Source organism: Eubalaena glacialis, chromosome 4 (genome assembly GCF_028564815.1).
Source record: "Eubalaena glacialis isolate mEubGla1 chromosome 4, mEubGla1.1.hap2.+ XY, whole genome shotgun sequence".
Taxonomy (NCBI): Eukaryota; Metazoa; Chordata; class Mammalia; order Artiodactyla; family Balaenidae; genus Eubalaena; species Eubalaena glacialis.
Window position 1 is genome coordinate 167925743 of NC_083719.1, and position 16382 is coordinate 167942124.

At 45.9% G+C, this 16382-nt stretch overlaps 1 protein-coding gene across 1 annotated transcript; it reads left to right on the forward strand.

Moving 5' to 3' along the window:
• Positions 1-4049: 4049 nt before the first annotated feature.
• CBY3 (chibby family member 3) lies at positions 4050-6053 on the forward strand. Its single transcript, XM_061189009.1, has 2 exons — positions 4050-4099; positions 5366-6053. The coding sequence occupies exons 1-2, from the start codon at positions 4050-4052 to the stop codon at positions 6051-6053; spliced, it is 738 nt and encodes a 245-aa protein (XP_061044992.1).
• The last annotated feature ends 10329 nt before the right edge of the window (positions 6054-16382 follow it).

A 16382-nucleotide genomic window follows, 5' to 3' on the forward strand; every position in this document is an offset into this window, starting at 1 on the left:
TAAAATGTTGAGTGTAGGGGAATCTAGATAAAGGGTATACTGGTGTTCCTTGAACAATTTTTATTTAAAAAAAATTATTTTTCCTTGCACAATTTTAAAATTTACAACTTGAAAAAAAAAAAAAAAGCCAGGGGAGTTCCCTGGTGGTCTAGTAGTTAGGATTCGGCGCTTTCACTGCTGTGGCCAGGGTTCAATCCCTGGTCGGGGAACTGAACTGAGATCCTGCAAGCCACGCAGCGAGCGTGGCAAAAAAAAAAAAAAAAGGTCAGGCTCTCACAATTCAAGACAATTGTTCAGAGTTGTTCAGATCCTATAGAGCCTATTTTGGAAGTTAGAAGCCCCCAAATAATTCTGTTTTCTGCAGAAAGCCTCAGATTTTCATTTAAATGATAAAAGGTACCTGTATAAAAAGGAATATTCAGGACAACTATATATGGGCTAATCAAAATATTAGCCCACCACACATTCTTGTTTAAATGTCTATAAACATAAGCCTACCATACATTCATTTATTTACAGCTGTTATACAAATATAAAACCACAATAAATTTATAAATTACCTATAAAGCATTTAAATTAACATTTCAATAGGACAACAAAAAATGTTTTTCTGCTGAAAATAAGTGCTATTTGACCTGTGATCTGCTCCCAGTGCCCTGAGGCAGATGTTTCCAAATTCAGCTGGCACACACTCTGTACTGTGCCATGATGCACATTCTAAGTCCACTTTTCACTCTTCAGAAGACTTTGAAATCTTCCATTCTCAGGGGAACTCAGTGCTCTCATGCCTGTCTGCTTACCTCCCCCTCTGGTTAGCCACCACCACTCAAACCCAGGTGCAGACTCTTAGGTTCCAGGGCGCTTCCTGGTGGTTATCTAGAGCAGATAGAACATCATCAACACTTTTTTTCAGTTATTTTTTAAAACAAAATTTAAACATTTTCTATAGAGTATTGCAGATTCCAAAGAACATGCATATAACTAATTTTAAGGCAAAATGGCTTGGGAGCAGCATGGGTATGAGAGGAAGCAACAGCAACCCTTAGACCACCACTGTGGTCACCCCTCATGCTGCATCCCACCCCTGCTGAAACCACCAAGCCCAAGAGGAAGGCTGAAGGAGAAGCTAAAGAAGAAAAAGTCCAAGGGAAGGATGAACCACATAGGGGATGGGCATCCTTTCATGCATCCTAAAAAGGCACCGTGCAGAAAATGAAGTACCAGGTGAAGCGTGTGCATTTTGTATAACTATGTTCTTCTTGTGTTCCGTACTACTTGAATTACTGTTTTTATCAGGTCTTATACAAATGCAAATATTTGGCTTTTTAAAAAAACTGTATTAGCACAGAGAACCCCTCACTGTTTCAGGGAAGGGTAAATATCACTAACAGATTATCTTAGAAGCGGGATTGAAATGGTCATGAGGGTAAACAAGATTTTGCTTCCTTGGTTTCGGAACTATTCCTCTTGGTTGCCAAGAGAAGAGATCCACTGACATTTACAGCCACTATGGCTGTGAAGAAATGAAAATTCTTTTTTAAGTCCTCTCTCCTTTCCTCTGTGCCATCAGAATGAGCTTTATGTCCTTAAACTCAGACCTGTTGGGACCGGGCACTCCTTTCCTCACAGGCTCCAAATCTGGTCTTTTCAGTGACATTTAAACGGAGTCCCTCAAAGGAGCCAGGAACCATTGTTATTGACTGTGCATTTTAAAATTCTACAGTTTTGGGGGCTTCCCTGGCAGTCCAGTGGTTGGGACTCCGCGCTTCCACTTCAGGGGTCATGGGTTTGATCACTGTTAGGGGAACTGGGATCCCGCATGCTGCACCGTGCAGCAAAAAAAACACAAACTACAGTTTTCATTAAATTTCCTCAAAATCAAGGTCTGTTTGTGAAAGGGGTTAACATGTTAAGTGGGAATTATTCCTCCTCTAAACTTTTCCTTTTCAAATCATCAAAAAAGACTTCCTTGGTTTTTGTAGCTTTTCCTCTTTTGTAGACCATGGAAATAGGGAAATTGAAAGTTGCTGAATACCATTCCTGATGATCACTCAGGACCTTCCTGAAATGTCATGAGTGTTAATGAAAAGTAGCTTTAATAACACAGACACAATTGGGGGGGGGTGGTGGAAGAGGGAGTGAGGGAGAGAAGGCGAATGTGTGATTGGCTGGGTTAAAATATTCCTGGGCTCTGATTCCATGTCCATTAGACAACCTTCTGAGGGCTGATTCAAGCTTATCCTGATGATAAGAGAGAGCTTTGAACAGTGAGCATAAAGGTTTATTTGCGGAAACTGACATTCTAATTCTAAAATTAGGATAGAAATTCAATTACATGGAATTGAAATTATATGAAAATTCCAAGGACCTAGGAAACCAAAGCAGTCTTAAAAAAAATTGTTTGAAGATTTACATTACCAGATAAAGACTTACTGTAAGCTACAATAATTAAGAAAATATGGTATTGGTACAAGAATAAAAAGAACAATAAAGAGAATAGAGAGCCCAGAAACAGTCATACATACACAGTCACATGATGAACAATAAAGACACAACCGCAAATAGTGAGGAAAGGCTAGTCTTTATAAATGGTGCTGGGTCAACTTGACATCCATATGAAAAGAACACTATCAACAAAAATTGACTCAAAATACAACACAAAATGTAAAGCTAAAATGGTGAAACTTTTCGTTTGGCAAAGCGTTCTTTAATATGACATGAAAAGCATGACCTTTTGAGGGTCAGAGTAAAAATTGATAAATTGGACTTTATTAAAAACTTCTGCTTTAATAGGCAAGCCATAGACTGGGAAAAAAATATTTGCAAAACGTATCTGACAAAGGACTTTTATCTAGCATTAAAGAACTTACACTCAACAAGACAAACAATCCAGTTTTAAAAAAAAAGGTCAAAAGACAAGAACAACTTCAGCAACAAGGGTAACAAATAAGCACATGAAAAGACACTCAACATTATTAGCCAACAGAGAAATGAAATCAAAATCACAATTTAGACACACCCACTAGAATAACTAAAATTTTTTTTATTGGCTGCATTGGGTCTTCGTTGCTGTGCGCGGGCTTTCTCTAATTGCAGGAAGTGGGGGCTACTCTTCGTTGCGGTGTGCGCAGTCTTCTCGTTGCGGTGGCTTCGTTTGTTGCAGAGCATGGGCTCTAGGCGCGCGGGCTCAGGAGCACAGGCTCAGTAGTTGTGGCGCACAAGCTTAGTTGCTCTGCTCCAGGGTTCCTTCTCTTTTCACTCTCCATGGGATGTGGGATGTTCCTGGACCAGGGATTGAACCCGTGCCCCCTGCATTGGCAGGCGGATTCTCAACCACTGTGCCACCAGGGAAGCCCCATTTCCTTTCATTTTTATTATCTATTCTCTTCCTCCCTCTTTTATGCTGTTGACATCCTACAAACCCCTTTACTGGGGTGCACCCACCCCACAGGTGCCTTAAGTGTTGGCTGACAACTCACAGTTGCCCCTGACAATGACTGACTGAAATGAAGGCTGGGTGGGGGAGAAGAAGGGCACAAAAGATTGGCTCCCTTGCAGTAAGGAGACCTAACTCTGTGGCACAATTTCTACAGTTCCCCGTGGGATCTGTCTAGAGCTAGTCTCCACTTGAGGCCACATTCCTGCTTAGCTTTAGCTCTTTTCCCTGCCCTGTCCTGCTTCCCTTACTCCCTTCTCCCGAGAACACTTCCCCAGTAAATCCCTCAAAAATTCTCATCTGAGGCTCTGCTTCTAGGAAACCTGACCCATGACACCCTTGGTAAGCTTCATGAGGGACTATTTTGTTCAATCCCCTAGAACAAATTCCTATCTTAGGCTCTGCTTATGACCTTCTCCCCCCTAAGAATGATAGCTTGATGACGGAAGATCTTCGTCACGTTGGAAGAACAGTGTCTGGAACACAGAAGGCACTCAATAAGTGTGCTGAATGAATACAGGGGAGAGCCCAGGGGTCTGTTTTATAGCTTAGCTGATCTGGCCTAGAGGCATTGTGAGTCATAGCCAGTAGACAGCAACTGAGTGGTTCAGAGATGGGGCCAGGCCTGGGACAGCAGCTTGGCACCTCCAACACATCCTCCAGGTGAGGTACAACATGTGAGGATTACCAGGGAAGGATCCTCTGGAAAGATGCAACCTCAAGGGTGGGCCGGGTTCTAGCCTTGGGCTTCCAAGAGACATGTCCCTGAGCCAGATCTAGGGGATACTACTGCCCAGCTATGTGTGAGGAGTATGTGTGTGTTGAATTAATGAAGGCATGACAGAGGGAACCCTGCCCCAGGGTTCCTTCTCTTTTCACTCTCCATAGGGAGAAGAGGAATTCAAAAGAAAGCATACAGTCTTCTTTCTCACACAACAGAATCAGCACGTACAGGAATGGGGGAGAGGGAGTACGAGACATGTCTGTTATCTGGACTTTAGCTTCCTTGAGCATGTAGTCTGCTTGGGATAAACGTCATGTCCAGTCTGCACAACCCCTGTTGGCTCAAGCCCTAAGCATAGGTCCTAGCCCATGGCACATGCCCCTACTGGACTGACCACACCAGACTGTGATCTACACGCACACAACTGGTTCCCAGCTGGACCAGGAGCATCTTGAGGGCAGGCATAGGCTGTGCTGGGACCCTCCACCCAGACCAGGGCCTGGCACAAAGCAGGTGTCAGTCAGTTCAAGGTTGTAAAATAACTGAATGATGAGGGCAGTAATGCTGTTGGGTACGCTAGACATCCACCAGATACTTTTCAGAATGTAGATCCAGCCCTGGCTTTGCAATGCTTCAGTAGCGCCCTCTAACCCACAGAAGGAAGTCTAAACTTTTAAGCCTGCCTGTACAGCACCCTCATATAGTGCCCTGGTCCCCCTTTCCAGCTTCCTCTTCTGCTATTCCCAGCTCAATACCCTACACCAATCCTACCCCAAGCTCTTCCTCACATGTGCAACATTCGAGCCTTGCCTAGCTCTTCACTCTGCCTAGAGGCTCTCCCTTATCCACCCCCAATCTACCTGTCAAATTCCTGTGCATCTTTTAAGTACCTACTTGTCTCTGCTATCATTCCTTCCTCCCTTAAGGGCCTATTAACCCCTTCCAGCAGCCACCCAGCACTCAGAGAGCAAGGTTCTGGTCCTTCACCTGCCTATCTATCCCCAAAGCCTGACAGAGTAGTCTTTGGGGAAGGGGGTTTCAGGGAGACTGCTGCTAGTGCGAGTGTGCAGGGATGGACTCCCCAGTGGCCAGCAGCTGGTTAACCCTGAGCGCCAGCTGCGGGCCTGAGCCCTGCCCACCAGGCCTCGCGGTTTGAGGGGGCAGCTCGTCCAAGCAGGTTGCTCACCCAGATTCTTGCTCCCCAGCAGTGCCCCTGGCTCGCCTTTATCATTCTGGACATCGAGGCTTGCGAGGCAAGGGAGCAGCCTGGGTCGCCCGCGTCCTCGAGCCTCTGCTCCGGGTATCCGTGCGCCCGACGAGGCCCGCCCGGCCCTTGCCCTGGAGGCCTTCGGGTGCCCGGCCTCGGGCCACGCGAGCCGCCTGTGGGAGCAGCTGCGGCAGTTCTGGGCCCACCATTTCTCGCGGCGCTTCTCGCCGCGGCGCCCTCCGCTGCGCCGCATCTCCTCCATGTCCACCTTCTACCTGCTGGACCACAAGACGCGCCAGGCAGAGCTAGGCCTCAGCTACGGCACGCCGCGCACGCGTCTCAGCGACGAGGCCTTCGTGTTCCGCGGCGGCCGGTGGACCGCGGAGGGCCAGCCAGTGCGGTCGCGGCCGCAGCTGCCCTCGCCGACCACCCCGGGCTGGAAGGCGCAGGTGCAGCTGATCAAGAGCCAGGTGCTGCTGGAGGAGAACAACTACCTGAAGCTGCAGCAGGAACTGCTCATGGACATGCTGACGGAGACCACAGCGCGCATGCACCTATTGGAAAAGAAGATAGACCACGAGGCAAGCACTGCCGCTGCGGCGCGCCCCTGGCAGAGGAAGATGCGCAAGCGCGAAGGCGCGGGCGGCGTGCTCCTGATCGAGCCGCGGGCTCCAGAGTCGCGGTGACGCAATAAAACCCGTGCGGCGCATGCGCACCTCGCTCCTCACCTTAGGCCCGGGCGCGTTCCTGTGGCCCCTCGAGGGTCCGGCCAGGACTGGGCTCCGGGTGCGCGGCGGCTCGCTGCGCGCCTTCAGGGACCATCACTCCGGGCCTGGTGTGGAGGGGAGATTCAGCCAGCAACCCGTCTCGGGAGGGTGCGATAGGGCGGTGGAGGAAGATGTTTGCAGCCCGTTGGGAACGCGGAGTAGGAGCCAGGCTTGCAACAGTGCAGCAGGGGGCGGGGATGGCATGCGATGAGAGGTAGTGGCAGCAATGGCTTTCTTGGCCCAAGGGACGGAGGGCAAAGTCCGGGAGGCAGGGAAACCTGGGCCCAGGGATGGAGGGTGCGGTTGGGCGGGCGGGCGGGCGGGGTCGGTGACCTTACAGTTGGCCTTTCCCTCCCTGACGCGCTCCCGGGAGGGGTTTCAGCCTGAGTCCAGGATAGAAGTGTATTTTACGACCTGGAAACTGTTTCCCGAAAGAATCTCTCGAAACTTTGAGCTCTGCCTCCCCCTCCTGGCTGTGTGGCTTTTGGCGAGTCGCTTCTTCGTTACGGGTTTCCTTTTCCTCTCTCTAGAATTATGGGTCGGAGATAGAAACAAGCACTGTCCAGAGCTAATCCAGCGCACAGATAGGATTTGCTCGACCCACTTTATTTTACAGTTTTGCATGAGTTGCCAACATTTAAGAATTTGGAGATTTCACATTAAAAATCCAGATTTCCCGTCTTCTCCTGAAAACCCGGAAGACTCAGCCATGCTGGACCTTGGTTTTGCCCAGCAGCAGTTGCCTGAATTGTGGCTGTCAGCTCCTGCTCAGCTTCACTCCTTTCCTCCTATAGGTGTCTGATTTTGGATCTCCTTCTATATCCGTTCTAGATCGATGTTCTCTCCTGGGGCATGGGGAGCCCTGTGCCCAAGGTATCATATAAAGTGCTTTTGGTGAGGGTGTTGTGAGTGATGTGGCTGCATAACAAAGGTGATGACACTGGTCCTTGCAATCTGCAACCTTTCCTTGGAATGTAGACAGGCCCTTTCAGCACCTAGTGAAACTTAAGTCCGGTAGGATTCCAACACATTTTCCTAGAGCCATGTGAAAACTTTGAGAGAGGTGGGTGTCCTTCTTCAGCCTAACTTGCTTTCAGGAGAAAGACTAGGGATTACTAAACCACTACTTTGTATAAAAATGTGGCCTAATTAAATCAGCAAAACAACACAAAACGTCATTAGACACTATGCTTAAAAACATTTCTTTTGAGCAGTGCTCTTTTGTATTTTAATAATTCTATATTTATATTAACATGGATTAAAATATTTTTAAATAGTTGTAAAATATAATTTCCTTTTAGATTAACTTAGAAAATAAAAAATATACAGAAAAGGAAATGAGAAGGGAATCAAAACAATACCTAGAAAAAAACACAAAATAAGGCACTGATGGAGAAATTATACTAAGTGAAAGAAGTCAGATGCAAACGACCACATATTGTATCATTTTGTTTATATAAAATATCCAGAATAGACAAATCCACAGCTGGGGGATGTGGGGAGGAAGGAGTGACTACTTAACAGGAGCAGGGTTTCCTTTTGGTTTGATGAAAAATGTTTTGGAGCTATAGTGGTAATGGTTGTACAACACTGTGAATGTTCTAAAAGCCACTGAATTGTATACTTTAAAATAGTGAGTTTTATGTGAATTTTACCACAATAAAAAAAGATTTTTTTTTTAAGGAGGAAAGTGCTTTACATTAAAACATGAGATAAAAACTATGTGGTATGGGGAAATAGCAAAAATCATAAAGGTGATCCAAGAGTGCCTAAAGTTCAGGGAATATTGCTTTGGCCAGAGCACTTGCAAACAAATAGTTTATTTTCTAGAACAGAGAAAAGTATCTGCCCTGCCAGATCAGCAGCAGATGGGGAGCCCCATGTTTAGGGACGGGTATCCAAATGGATAAAGGACCCAGATCAAATGGGGCAGAATGATATTTTAAGATATGTGACTTTGTTCTTTCTGCTCTGGAATTTCACCCCCTGACTGAGGCAGCAAGCTCATTGCTCCTGGGGTGGGGTGGGGCTGTGTGTGTGTGACAGAGCAGAAAGTAGGAACAAAGAACTCTTTGTGGCTTTCATCTTCTACAGCTCAGAACCCTCTGGGGAACAGAGCTTTGAAAAAATATTTTTTGGGCTTGAGGAGGGAGGTCAAAAAGGCTATAGAAAAAAAAAAAAAAAAAAAAAAAAAAGGCTATAGATTTGTCTACAGCAAGAGGAAAGATGAAGAGAAATGGAAGTAGAGATCCTGGTAGGTCTTCCATCTTGGAAAAAAGTCCTTTCTTGACCCTACATTACTTTCCAGCTACTGCCCCATTTCTCTGCTTCCCTGTATAACTAAGCTCCAAAAAGTTGCTTATATTCACTGTCTTCAATTCCTCCCCTCCCTCTTTGCTCTTAGTTCCCCTCAGCTTTGGATTTCTCACCTCCGAGTCTCCCCAGCCTGCTGTTGTCAAGGATGAAATTGACTCCAGTGTTAAGTCCTTTGGCTAATTCTCCATCCTCATCTTGGCCCATCAGCAGCATTTCATGCAGTTGACACCTCCTCATCTTCACTTGTCTTCTAGGACACTACACTCTTCTGATTTCTCTCCTACCTCACAGTTGCTCCTTCTCAGTGTCTTGCTGATTTTACTTCCTTCAGGTGTCTACTTAAATGTCACCTTTTCAGTGAAGTTTTCCCTAATGACTTTATTTAAAAGAGCGTGCATTCTCTCCACACCCAACCAAACCAGCACAACTTATCCTCCTTTCCTGCTTTGTTTTCTAGCATCTGTCACCATTGGACATGCTATGTATTTTGTCAGTCTCCCTCCACCCCCTCTGCCCCAACTAGAGTGTAAGTTCCATAGGGTTTTTTTTTTTTTTTTCTGTATCTTAGTTAGAAAAGTGCTTAACACTTACTAGGCTCTCTCCAGATATTTCTAGAATGAACAAAGGTCTATAAGAGACAGGCACCTGAATCCCAGGAGCAGATGGTGTTTGGCCTTTGGTATTGTCATAGGTATCTAATCCTCTAGGAGGCAGGGAAGGTGTACCAGATGCTTTTGGAACTTTTGGTTGCATCTGATAAGTCCACCTCTGATTTTCGCCGCAACTATGGTGGATGGCTCTGCGTATACTGTCAGTGCCTCATTTCAAGTGTCTACTGTGGGTTTCTCTGCCTTTCTGCTTCAGGGCTTTCTCCTAAGCCTCAGGAGCTCTCTCAACCCACAGACATAGCCTGGGAGTGCAGGAGAGTTAATGCCTTCTGGGGCAACCTCCAGTAGAGGACAGAAACCAAAACACACTTTGTTGAATTTTCCTTCTACCATTTTCCTCACTCCGCCTCTCTCAGTTCGTGGAATCATCTACCAGATAAACTGCACCCAAGTTCTAAGCTCAGGCTCTGCTTTTATGGGGATTCAAGCTAAGGCAGTTAGTAGGAAGTAGCACTAGAAGGCAGGCCATAGGGAAAGGAATCTAGAACTAGATCACCCCCCCATTCAGAAGGCAACAAAGACCTCTCACCACTGTTGGTGAGAAGGATGGTAGTAACCCCTAGTGTCCTGAAGCATAAGACTCTTACCTTTGGTGGATTGGAATGAGATAGAAATTGAAGGGAAAGTTTGGCTTATGTAGTAGCTTTGGCACTTGAAAGATATGGAGGCAGCTGTAATTACAAGGATTATGGAGGTGGTTAACTTTTCTAAACTGTCTTAGAAGCTTTGAAGAAAGAATGAAAGGCTCTTCTTAGCCCACTCAACTCAGGGCATGATGTGAAAGCTGGAAAGTCTCCCAAGGCAACATGTAAAGAACTGCTCACTTCTGTGGCCAGGAAGCAGAGTGTGCTGAAAATAAGGCTCAACATTTAATCAAGGGCAGTAGAGCTGCAGAGAAGACCCGTGCATCCTTAACAATTTTCCTGTACTAAAGTCAAGCATTTTAAGGGGAAGGAATGGGACCCCAAGGCCTGGCATGGGGATGTTTGGGTGGATATACCTAAGAACCTTGAGCCCCCAGAGCCCCTGAACCCTTCTGGCCAGCAGCAGCTGCTCCTTCCCTTGATAGAGAAGAACAGCTTTATTTTTCCTGGAGACAATGCAGCGATCTCACCTGAGGTAGATGTCGTAAAATGATGCTAATCTTTCTGAAGCTCCACCTCTCATTGCCTCTAGACCAATAACTAGGATCGAGTCTCAGCATAGCCCAAGCAGTGAAGCACAGTCCCTACTCTAGAAGGAAATAGCTTGATCGTCCAAAAGCCTGCAGGACATGTCTAACCGCAGGACCTCTGGGGGAACAGACGTGGGAGTGGATCTAGAGGGTGGGGGGGTATATAAGAGTGGGTAGGAAGTTGATTGCAATGGAACATTTCCCATGACTCAAGACTAGAGTTCTGCCAAGAACACCCGGAGCTTCTCCTAATGTGCTACCAGATGACTCTGGAAAATTGGACACGATGGTGGCCTAAGGTCAATGAGGTGGAGACGCCAGAATTGCCTTGGCTGAGTTTAAAGAAGGGTCTGAAGGCTACAGGGAAGTGGAAATATTAGAATGGGTTTATTACATGAGACCAGAAGATTCACCATTTGACTCTGTTCTCTGGGAGCTGCCCAGAGGATGCTCCTTTGGCTAAAGCAGTAGGGAATATGACAGTGAGGGGGGGCATTGCATCATTGAGAAGGTGTTGATGGCTGTCCCCGGTAGGCCAGGGTTGACAGCAGGAGATGCTGCCATGGAACTGGGCTCCCTAGTGTCATTGGGGATGATGGGATTCGGGAATGGCATTTAACCATTCTGGATGGTGACATTTACAGATCAGAAGCCAGGAGGGCATTCTTATCGTTACTTTGCAGCAAGAGTGGAATGGCAACTTGGGGGGCCTCGCTTCTCAGAGACCTGTGGTAATGATGATAATAGGCCACAGTGTTCTTAGGGGCAAAGTAAATGGGCAGCCAATGGAGGCAGAGAATAAGTGATAGAAAGGGTTGGGGAACAAGGATGAGAGACATGCCAGCAAAGACAGTCTTGCTATTAAAATGCCTTACTTAGTATTAGGTCAGTATTTAGATACATCCTAGGAAAGGTAGGTGAGGAATGCTCCAAATAGACTGAAGTTAAGTTTCCACCACTGCAGCAGAGTGGCAGGTTTGACATACAAATTGAGTTATTGAAAAGCAGTTAAAAACCATGTTTCTTGAACACCCAAGAACGTGGAGCAACATCTGTACCAGCCACAAATACCAACAAGGAGACAAGGCAGTGTGAGATGCTGATGTATGGCATGCAGAGAAATGAATGTGACAGTGACTAACCAAATTCAGACCTTTTGTGGATGTCTTAGTTCAGGCTGCTGTAACAAAACATCATAGACTGGAGGACTTATAAACAACCGGAATTAGTTCCTCACAGTTTTAGAGGGTGGAAATCTTAGGTCAGGGTGCCAGCATGGTCAAGTCAGGGCCCTCCTGCCGATGGCTAACTTCTTGTGTCCTCACATGGCAGAGAGCAGAGGTGGGAAGCCAGCTCTCTTGTGACTCTTATAAAGGCACTAATCCCATCATGAGGGGTCCATGTCATGATCTCATCTAATCCTAATCATCTCCCAAGGCCCCACCTTCTAATACCATCACATTGCAGGGTAGGGTTTTGACATATGTTATGGACACATTCAGTCCATAACAGGAGGCAAATCCCAGAACTGGAATCAGGCTCAGCAGGCAGCAGGGATGAGACCAGGACCTCTACCTGCAGCCACAGTGCTCTGCACTTAACTCACCCCACCAGTCCAGGTGATAAATGGCAGCTGGGACAGTAACATGGGCCAGTAAAAATGGTCAGTGGTTTCGCTTTTGCAAGATGAAGAGAGTTATGGGGATGGATGGTGGTGATGATTGTACAACAATGTGAATGTGTTTAATACCACTAAACAGTACACTGAAAAATGATTAAGATAGTAAATTTTATGTCATGTGTATTTTACCATAATAAAAAAAAAAAAGAAAAAAATGGTTAGTGGTGACTGTGTAGAGATTGGGGTCTAGAATAGAATATTAGCCAGAGGAGCATAAGAAGCAGCACAGCTCTTAAGAGGAAAAGCAGACTGTATCTGAAAAACAGTATGTGTCCACAAAACAACCTGCAAATCCCAGGACAGAAGTGCTTTCGAAGATACATGTAGGATAAAAGGGGAGAGGAACAGGATGTGACTGCCGAACGGGTGTAGACAATGGTCATGTGTCCAGGAGAGCCAATGCATTGGCCTTGCATTGGTTAGGTTGGGGCTGTGCCCTCCTGCCTTTTGTAGGGGACCCAGCTGTCTGGTGGTAGCTGATGTGGGGTGTCTCCCAGAAAATCACCTGCTTCCCCTGTGTCTGGCCAGGAGGAAAGTGTTCACAGCCTCACCCCATTTCTCTACTTTTCCTTTCCCCATCTAGCTTAGCTCTGAACAGCTTCCTCTTGTCACTTACCATTGCTCCTGCCTCACCCACCAGTTCCAACACATGTGTGTCTCCTCCCTCGTACTCCTGGGGCCACTCCTACCAGGACCGACCTCCTCACCTGGTCAGTCTGGGAGGCTGTCTGTGCATGGCCTTGCCTGCCTTCGATTCTCAGACGTGTCTAGCACAGGGGCCAGATCACTCAGAAGCCTGTGCCCATGGTGTTCCATGTGCATCTGCACACGTGTGGGATGGGATTACCACAGAAGTCCGTGGCGACCAGAGAGGATGGGCAAGGACCAAAGGTCCACAGAGCCTGCTTGGTCACCGGGAACAGTGCTGACAGGGAGGAAGGGGGCCTTGCCTGGGATCCTGGGAGCAGGAGTGGCCTAGGGCTGGGACCAGCACCAGCTGCCTCTGGAGCACAGTTCAGGAGCTTTGGCTCCTGCCCCCTTGGGAGCCAACGCCAGTGGTGTGTCTGCTGCTTTCTGTCCTCTCCTAATATATTGCACCTACAAAAGTTTAATAAAACTGTAGTATCAATATCTTCAAATACTCAGTCTGTTTTAACTGGTCTATGTCCAACCTAGCTCTAATCAGCCAGAGCTGACATGAAGTAAGGGAAGCAGGGTCATGGGGCCTCTGTGCATTCAACAGGGGCTGGGGATGGGTTTGGACTCTTGAGATCCATGTCCTGGGGTCATACCAGCGGTCCCACAGCTCTCCAGAGAGAAAGCACAAGGCCAGTCAATGGCTTGAGGTGCGGCCTGTGTGTAGCCTAAGAAGTGAAAGGCAGGTGGGAGAGTGGAGCCTAACCCTCGAGCCGTGAGCAGACCTATAAAGAGACTTAAGAGATGTATCAGCTAGTTACAATGCATGGACATTATTTGGCTCCTGATTTTCAAGCAAACAAACTACAGACAAAACAACAACAGGACTTTCCTGGTGGTGTAGTGGTTAAGAATCCGCCTGCCAATGCAGGGGACACGGGTTCGAGCCCTGGTCCAGGAAGATACCACATGCCGCGGGACAACTAAGCCCGTGTGCCACAACTACTGAAGCCCGTGCGCCTAAGAGCCTGTGCTCCGAGACAAGAGAAACCACTGCAATGAGAAGCCCGCACACCGCAACGAAGAGTAGCCCCCGCTCGCCGCAACTTAGAGAAAGCCCGTGCGCAGCAACGAAGGCCCAATGCAGCCAAAAATAAATAAAATAAATAAATTTAAAAAAAAGAAAGAAATTTCTAATTAGATAGATGTCCTCCCAAAACTTACAACATCCATTGTTTTTAAATTTTTAAGTATTGTTTATTATCTCATCCATTTTTTGTAAACAATTAATTGCACATATTTAAAGTGTATAATTGGATGAGTTTTGACTTAGGTATATACCCATGAAACCAACAACACAATCAAGTAATGAACATATTCATCACCCCCAAAAGTTCCTTGTGTTCCTTAGTAATTCTTCCCTCCTACCCCTGCCCCAGGACAACACTGATCTACTTTTTGTCATTATAGATTAGTTTTCATTTTTTTAGAAATTTCTGCAAATGGAATTATTCAGTATGTACTAAAAAACAAAAACAAAAACAAAACCCTAGTTTCTTTTGCTCTGCATTATTATTTTGAGATTCATCTATGTTGTTGTATACATCATTTCCATTGTATGGAAACACCACAATTTGTTTATCTACTCACCTTTTGGTAGAAATTTGGGTTGTTCCTAGTTTTTGGCTATTATAAATAAAGCTGCTATGAACATTTGTGTACGAGCCTTTGTGTGGACGTGTGTTTTCATTTCTCTTGGATATGCTAATTCTGTGTTTACATTTTTGAGGAAGTCAGGCTATTTTCCAAAGCAGTCATTTTACATTCCCACCAGTAGTGTATGAGCTCCAATTTCTCCACATTCTCATCAATACTTGTTATTTTCTGTGTTTTTTTTTATACCCACCCTAGTGGAAGAAATCTCAAAAATTACCATCCATACCCCTCTCACGCTATGCTTACTAAGACTGCAGAGAAATCAATTCAACTAACTCTATATTGATTAAACTAAAAAAAAAATTGTGGGGGCTTCCCTGGTGGTGCAGTGGTTGAGAATCTGCCTGCCAATGCAGGGGACACGGGTTCGAGCCCTGGTCTGGGAAGATCCCACATGCCGCGGAGCAAGTAAGCCCGTGAGCCACAGCTACTGAGCCTGTGCGTCTGGAGCCTGTACTCCGCAACAGGAGAGGCCGCAATAGTGAGAGGCCCGCGCACTGCGATGAAGAGTGGCCCCCGCTCGCCGCAACTAGAGAAAGCCCTCGCACAGAAACGAAGACCCAACACAGACAAATATAAAAATAAATAAATAAATAAATAAATAAATAAACTTCTTAAAAAAAAAAATTGTGCACACATTTACGTGTTTCCAGAGAAAAAACCATGAAGCAAGGTGCGTACAGATATGTCTAGCTTCACCCCTGTGCCTTCTACCCTGATCATTCCTCCCCACCTAGGTAAATGTTTATATTAAATTTTTAAATTTAAATTGTTTCTATTGAAAAATATAAAGCACATATATTTGCATTTCCTCCCTTTCTTGGTTACTGCAGCATACAGTAAAACCTGTAAACTCTTTTGTATGGTCAGGCCACTCAAGATGGCTGTTCTCTTGCTCTCTGTACATTCCCTCCTCGACCAGTCCCTGCTTCACATACATCCTACTCACATGACTATCCAATCCGCTTAATCATAGGGCTTCATTAGTAACTGCCTAGTGCTTGCCCCTTGCCCCATCCACTGGTTTCCCTGGTAACTGATGAGCCAACCTAACGTCAACTCCCCCTTATAAATGGTATCCTCCTCCCCCCGCCCAGGAGTGAAGATTGCTGCCCTGTCTTGCCTGCCATCTGCCACCCACAGTGGGGTGCCACTCCAGGACTCTGCTTCAGACTTGTAAGATTCCCTATCCAATAAATTGTTGATGTCTCTGGGCTCTTTCTTTAGTCTCACAGCTGGGCAATTACAAGGCTTGCAGTCCTGTGGGTTACAGTCCAACACCCTTACTTTCTTCACTGAATGACATATCCTGCAGGTCGCACCTCAGCAGGACATAGAGATACTCCTTATTCCTTTTTATAGCTGCAATGTATCCCACTGGGTGAGTGTAGCACAATCTATTTCACTATTCAATGTTTGGATTGTTTCTTGTCCCTTTTAAAATTGTGATGAAATACATGTAAAATTTATCATCTTAACCAATTTTAAGTGTACAATTCAGTGGCATGAAGTACATTCACCTTCTTGTGCAACCGTAACCACCATCCATTTCCAGAACTCTTTTCATCTTGCAAAACTGAAATTCTGTACCCATTAGATGACTTTCCATTTCTCCCTCCCACCGATCCCCAGCCCTTGGTAATTCTACTTTCTGTTTCTATGAATTTGACTAAGTACCTCATATATAGTATTTGTCCTTTCGTGACTGGCTGATTTCACGCAGCACGATATCCTCAAGATTTGTCTATGTTGTAGCACGTGTAAGAATTTCCTTGCTTTTTAAGGTTGAATAATATTCCATTGTATGGCTGCACCACATTTTGTTTATCCATTCATCTGTCAATGGATATGTGGGTTGCTTCCACCTTTCGGCTATTGTGAATAATGCTGCTGTGAACATGGGTGTGCAAATATCTCTTTGAAACTCTGCTTCTAATTCTTTAGGGTGCACACCCAGTGGAATTGCTGGATCATATGGTAATCCCATGCTAAATTTTTAAAGGAACCACCATACTGTTTTTCACAGTGGTTGTATGATTTTACATTCCCACCAACAC

What these genes read in the sequence shown, in the direction of transcription:
- CBY3 (XM_061189009.1), top strand. Translation starts at nt 4,050, where the DNA reads ATGGGGCCAGGCCTGGGACAGCAGCTTGGCACCTCCAACACATCCTCC. An exon ending in ACCTCCAACACATCCTCCAG is followed by an intron (nt 4,100 to 5,365) that starts GTGAGGTACAAC and finishes CTTGCTCCCCAG; the next exon opens with CAGTGCCCCTGGCTCGCCTT.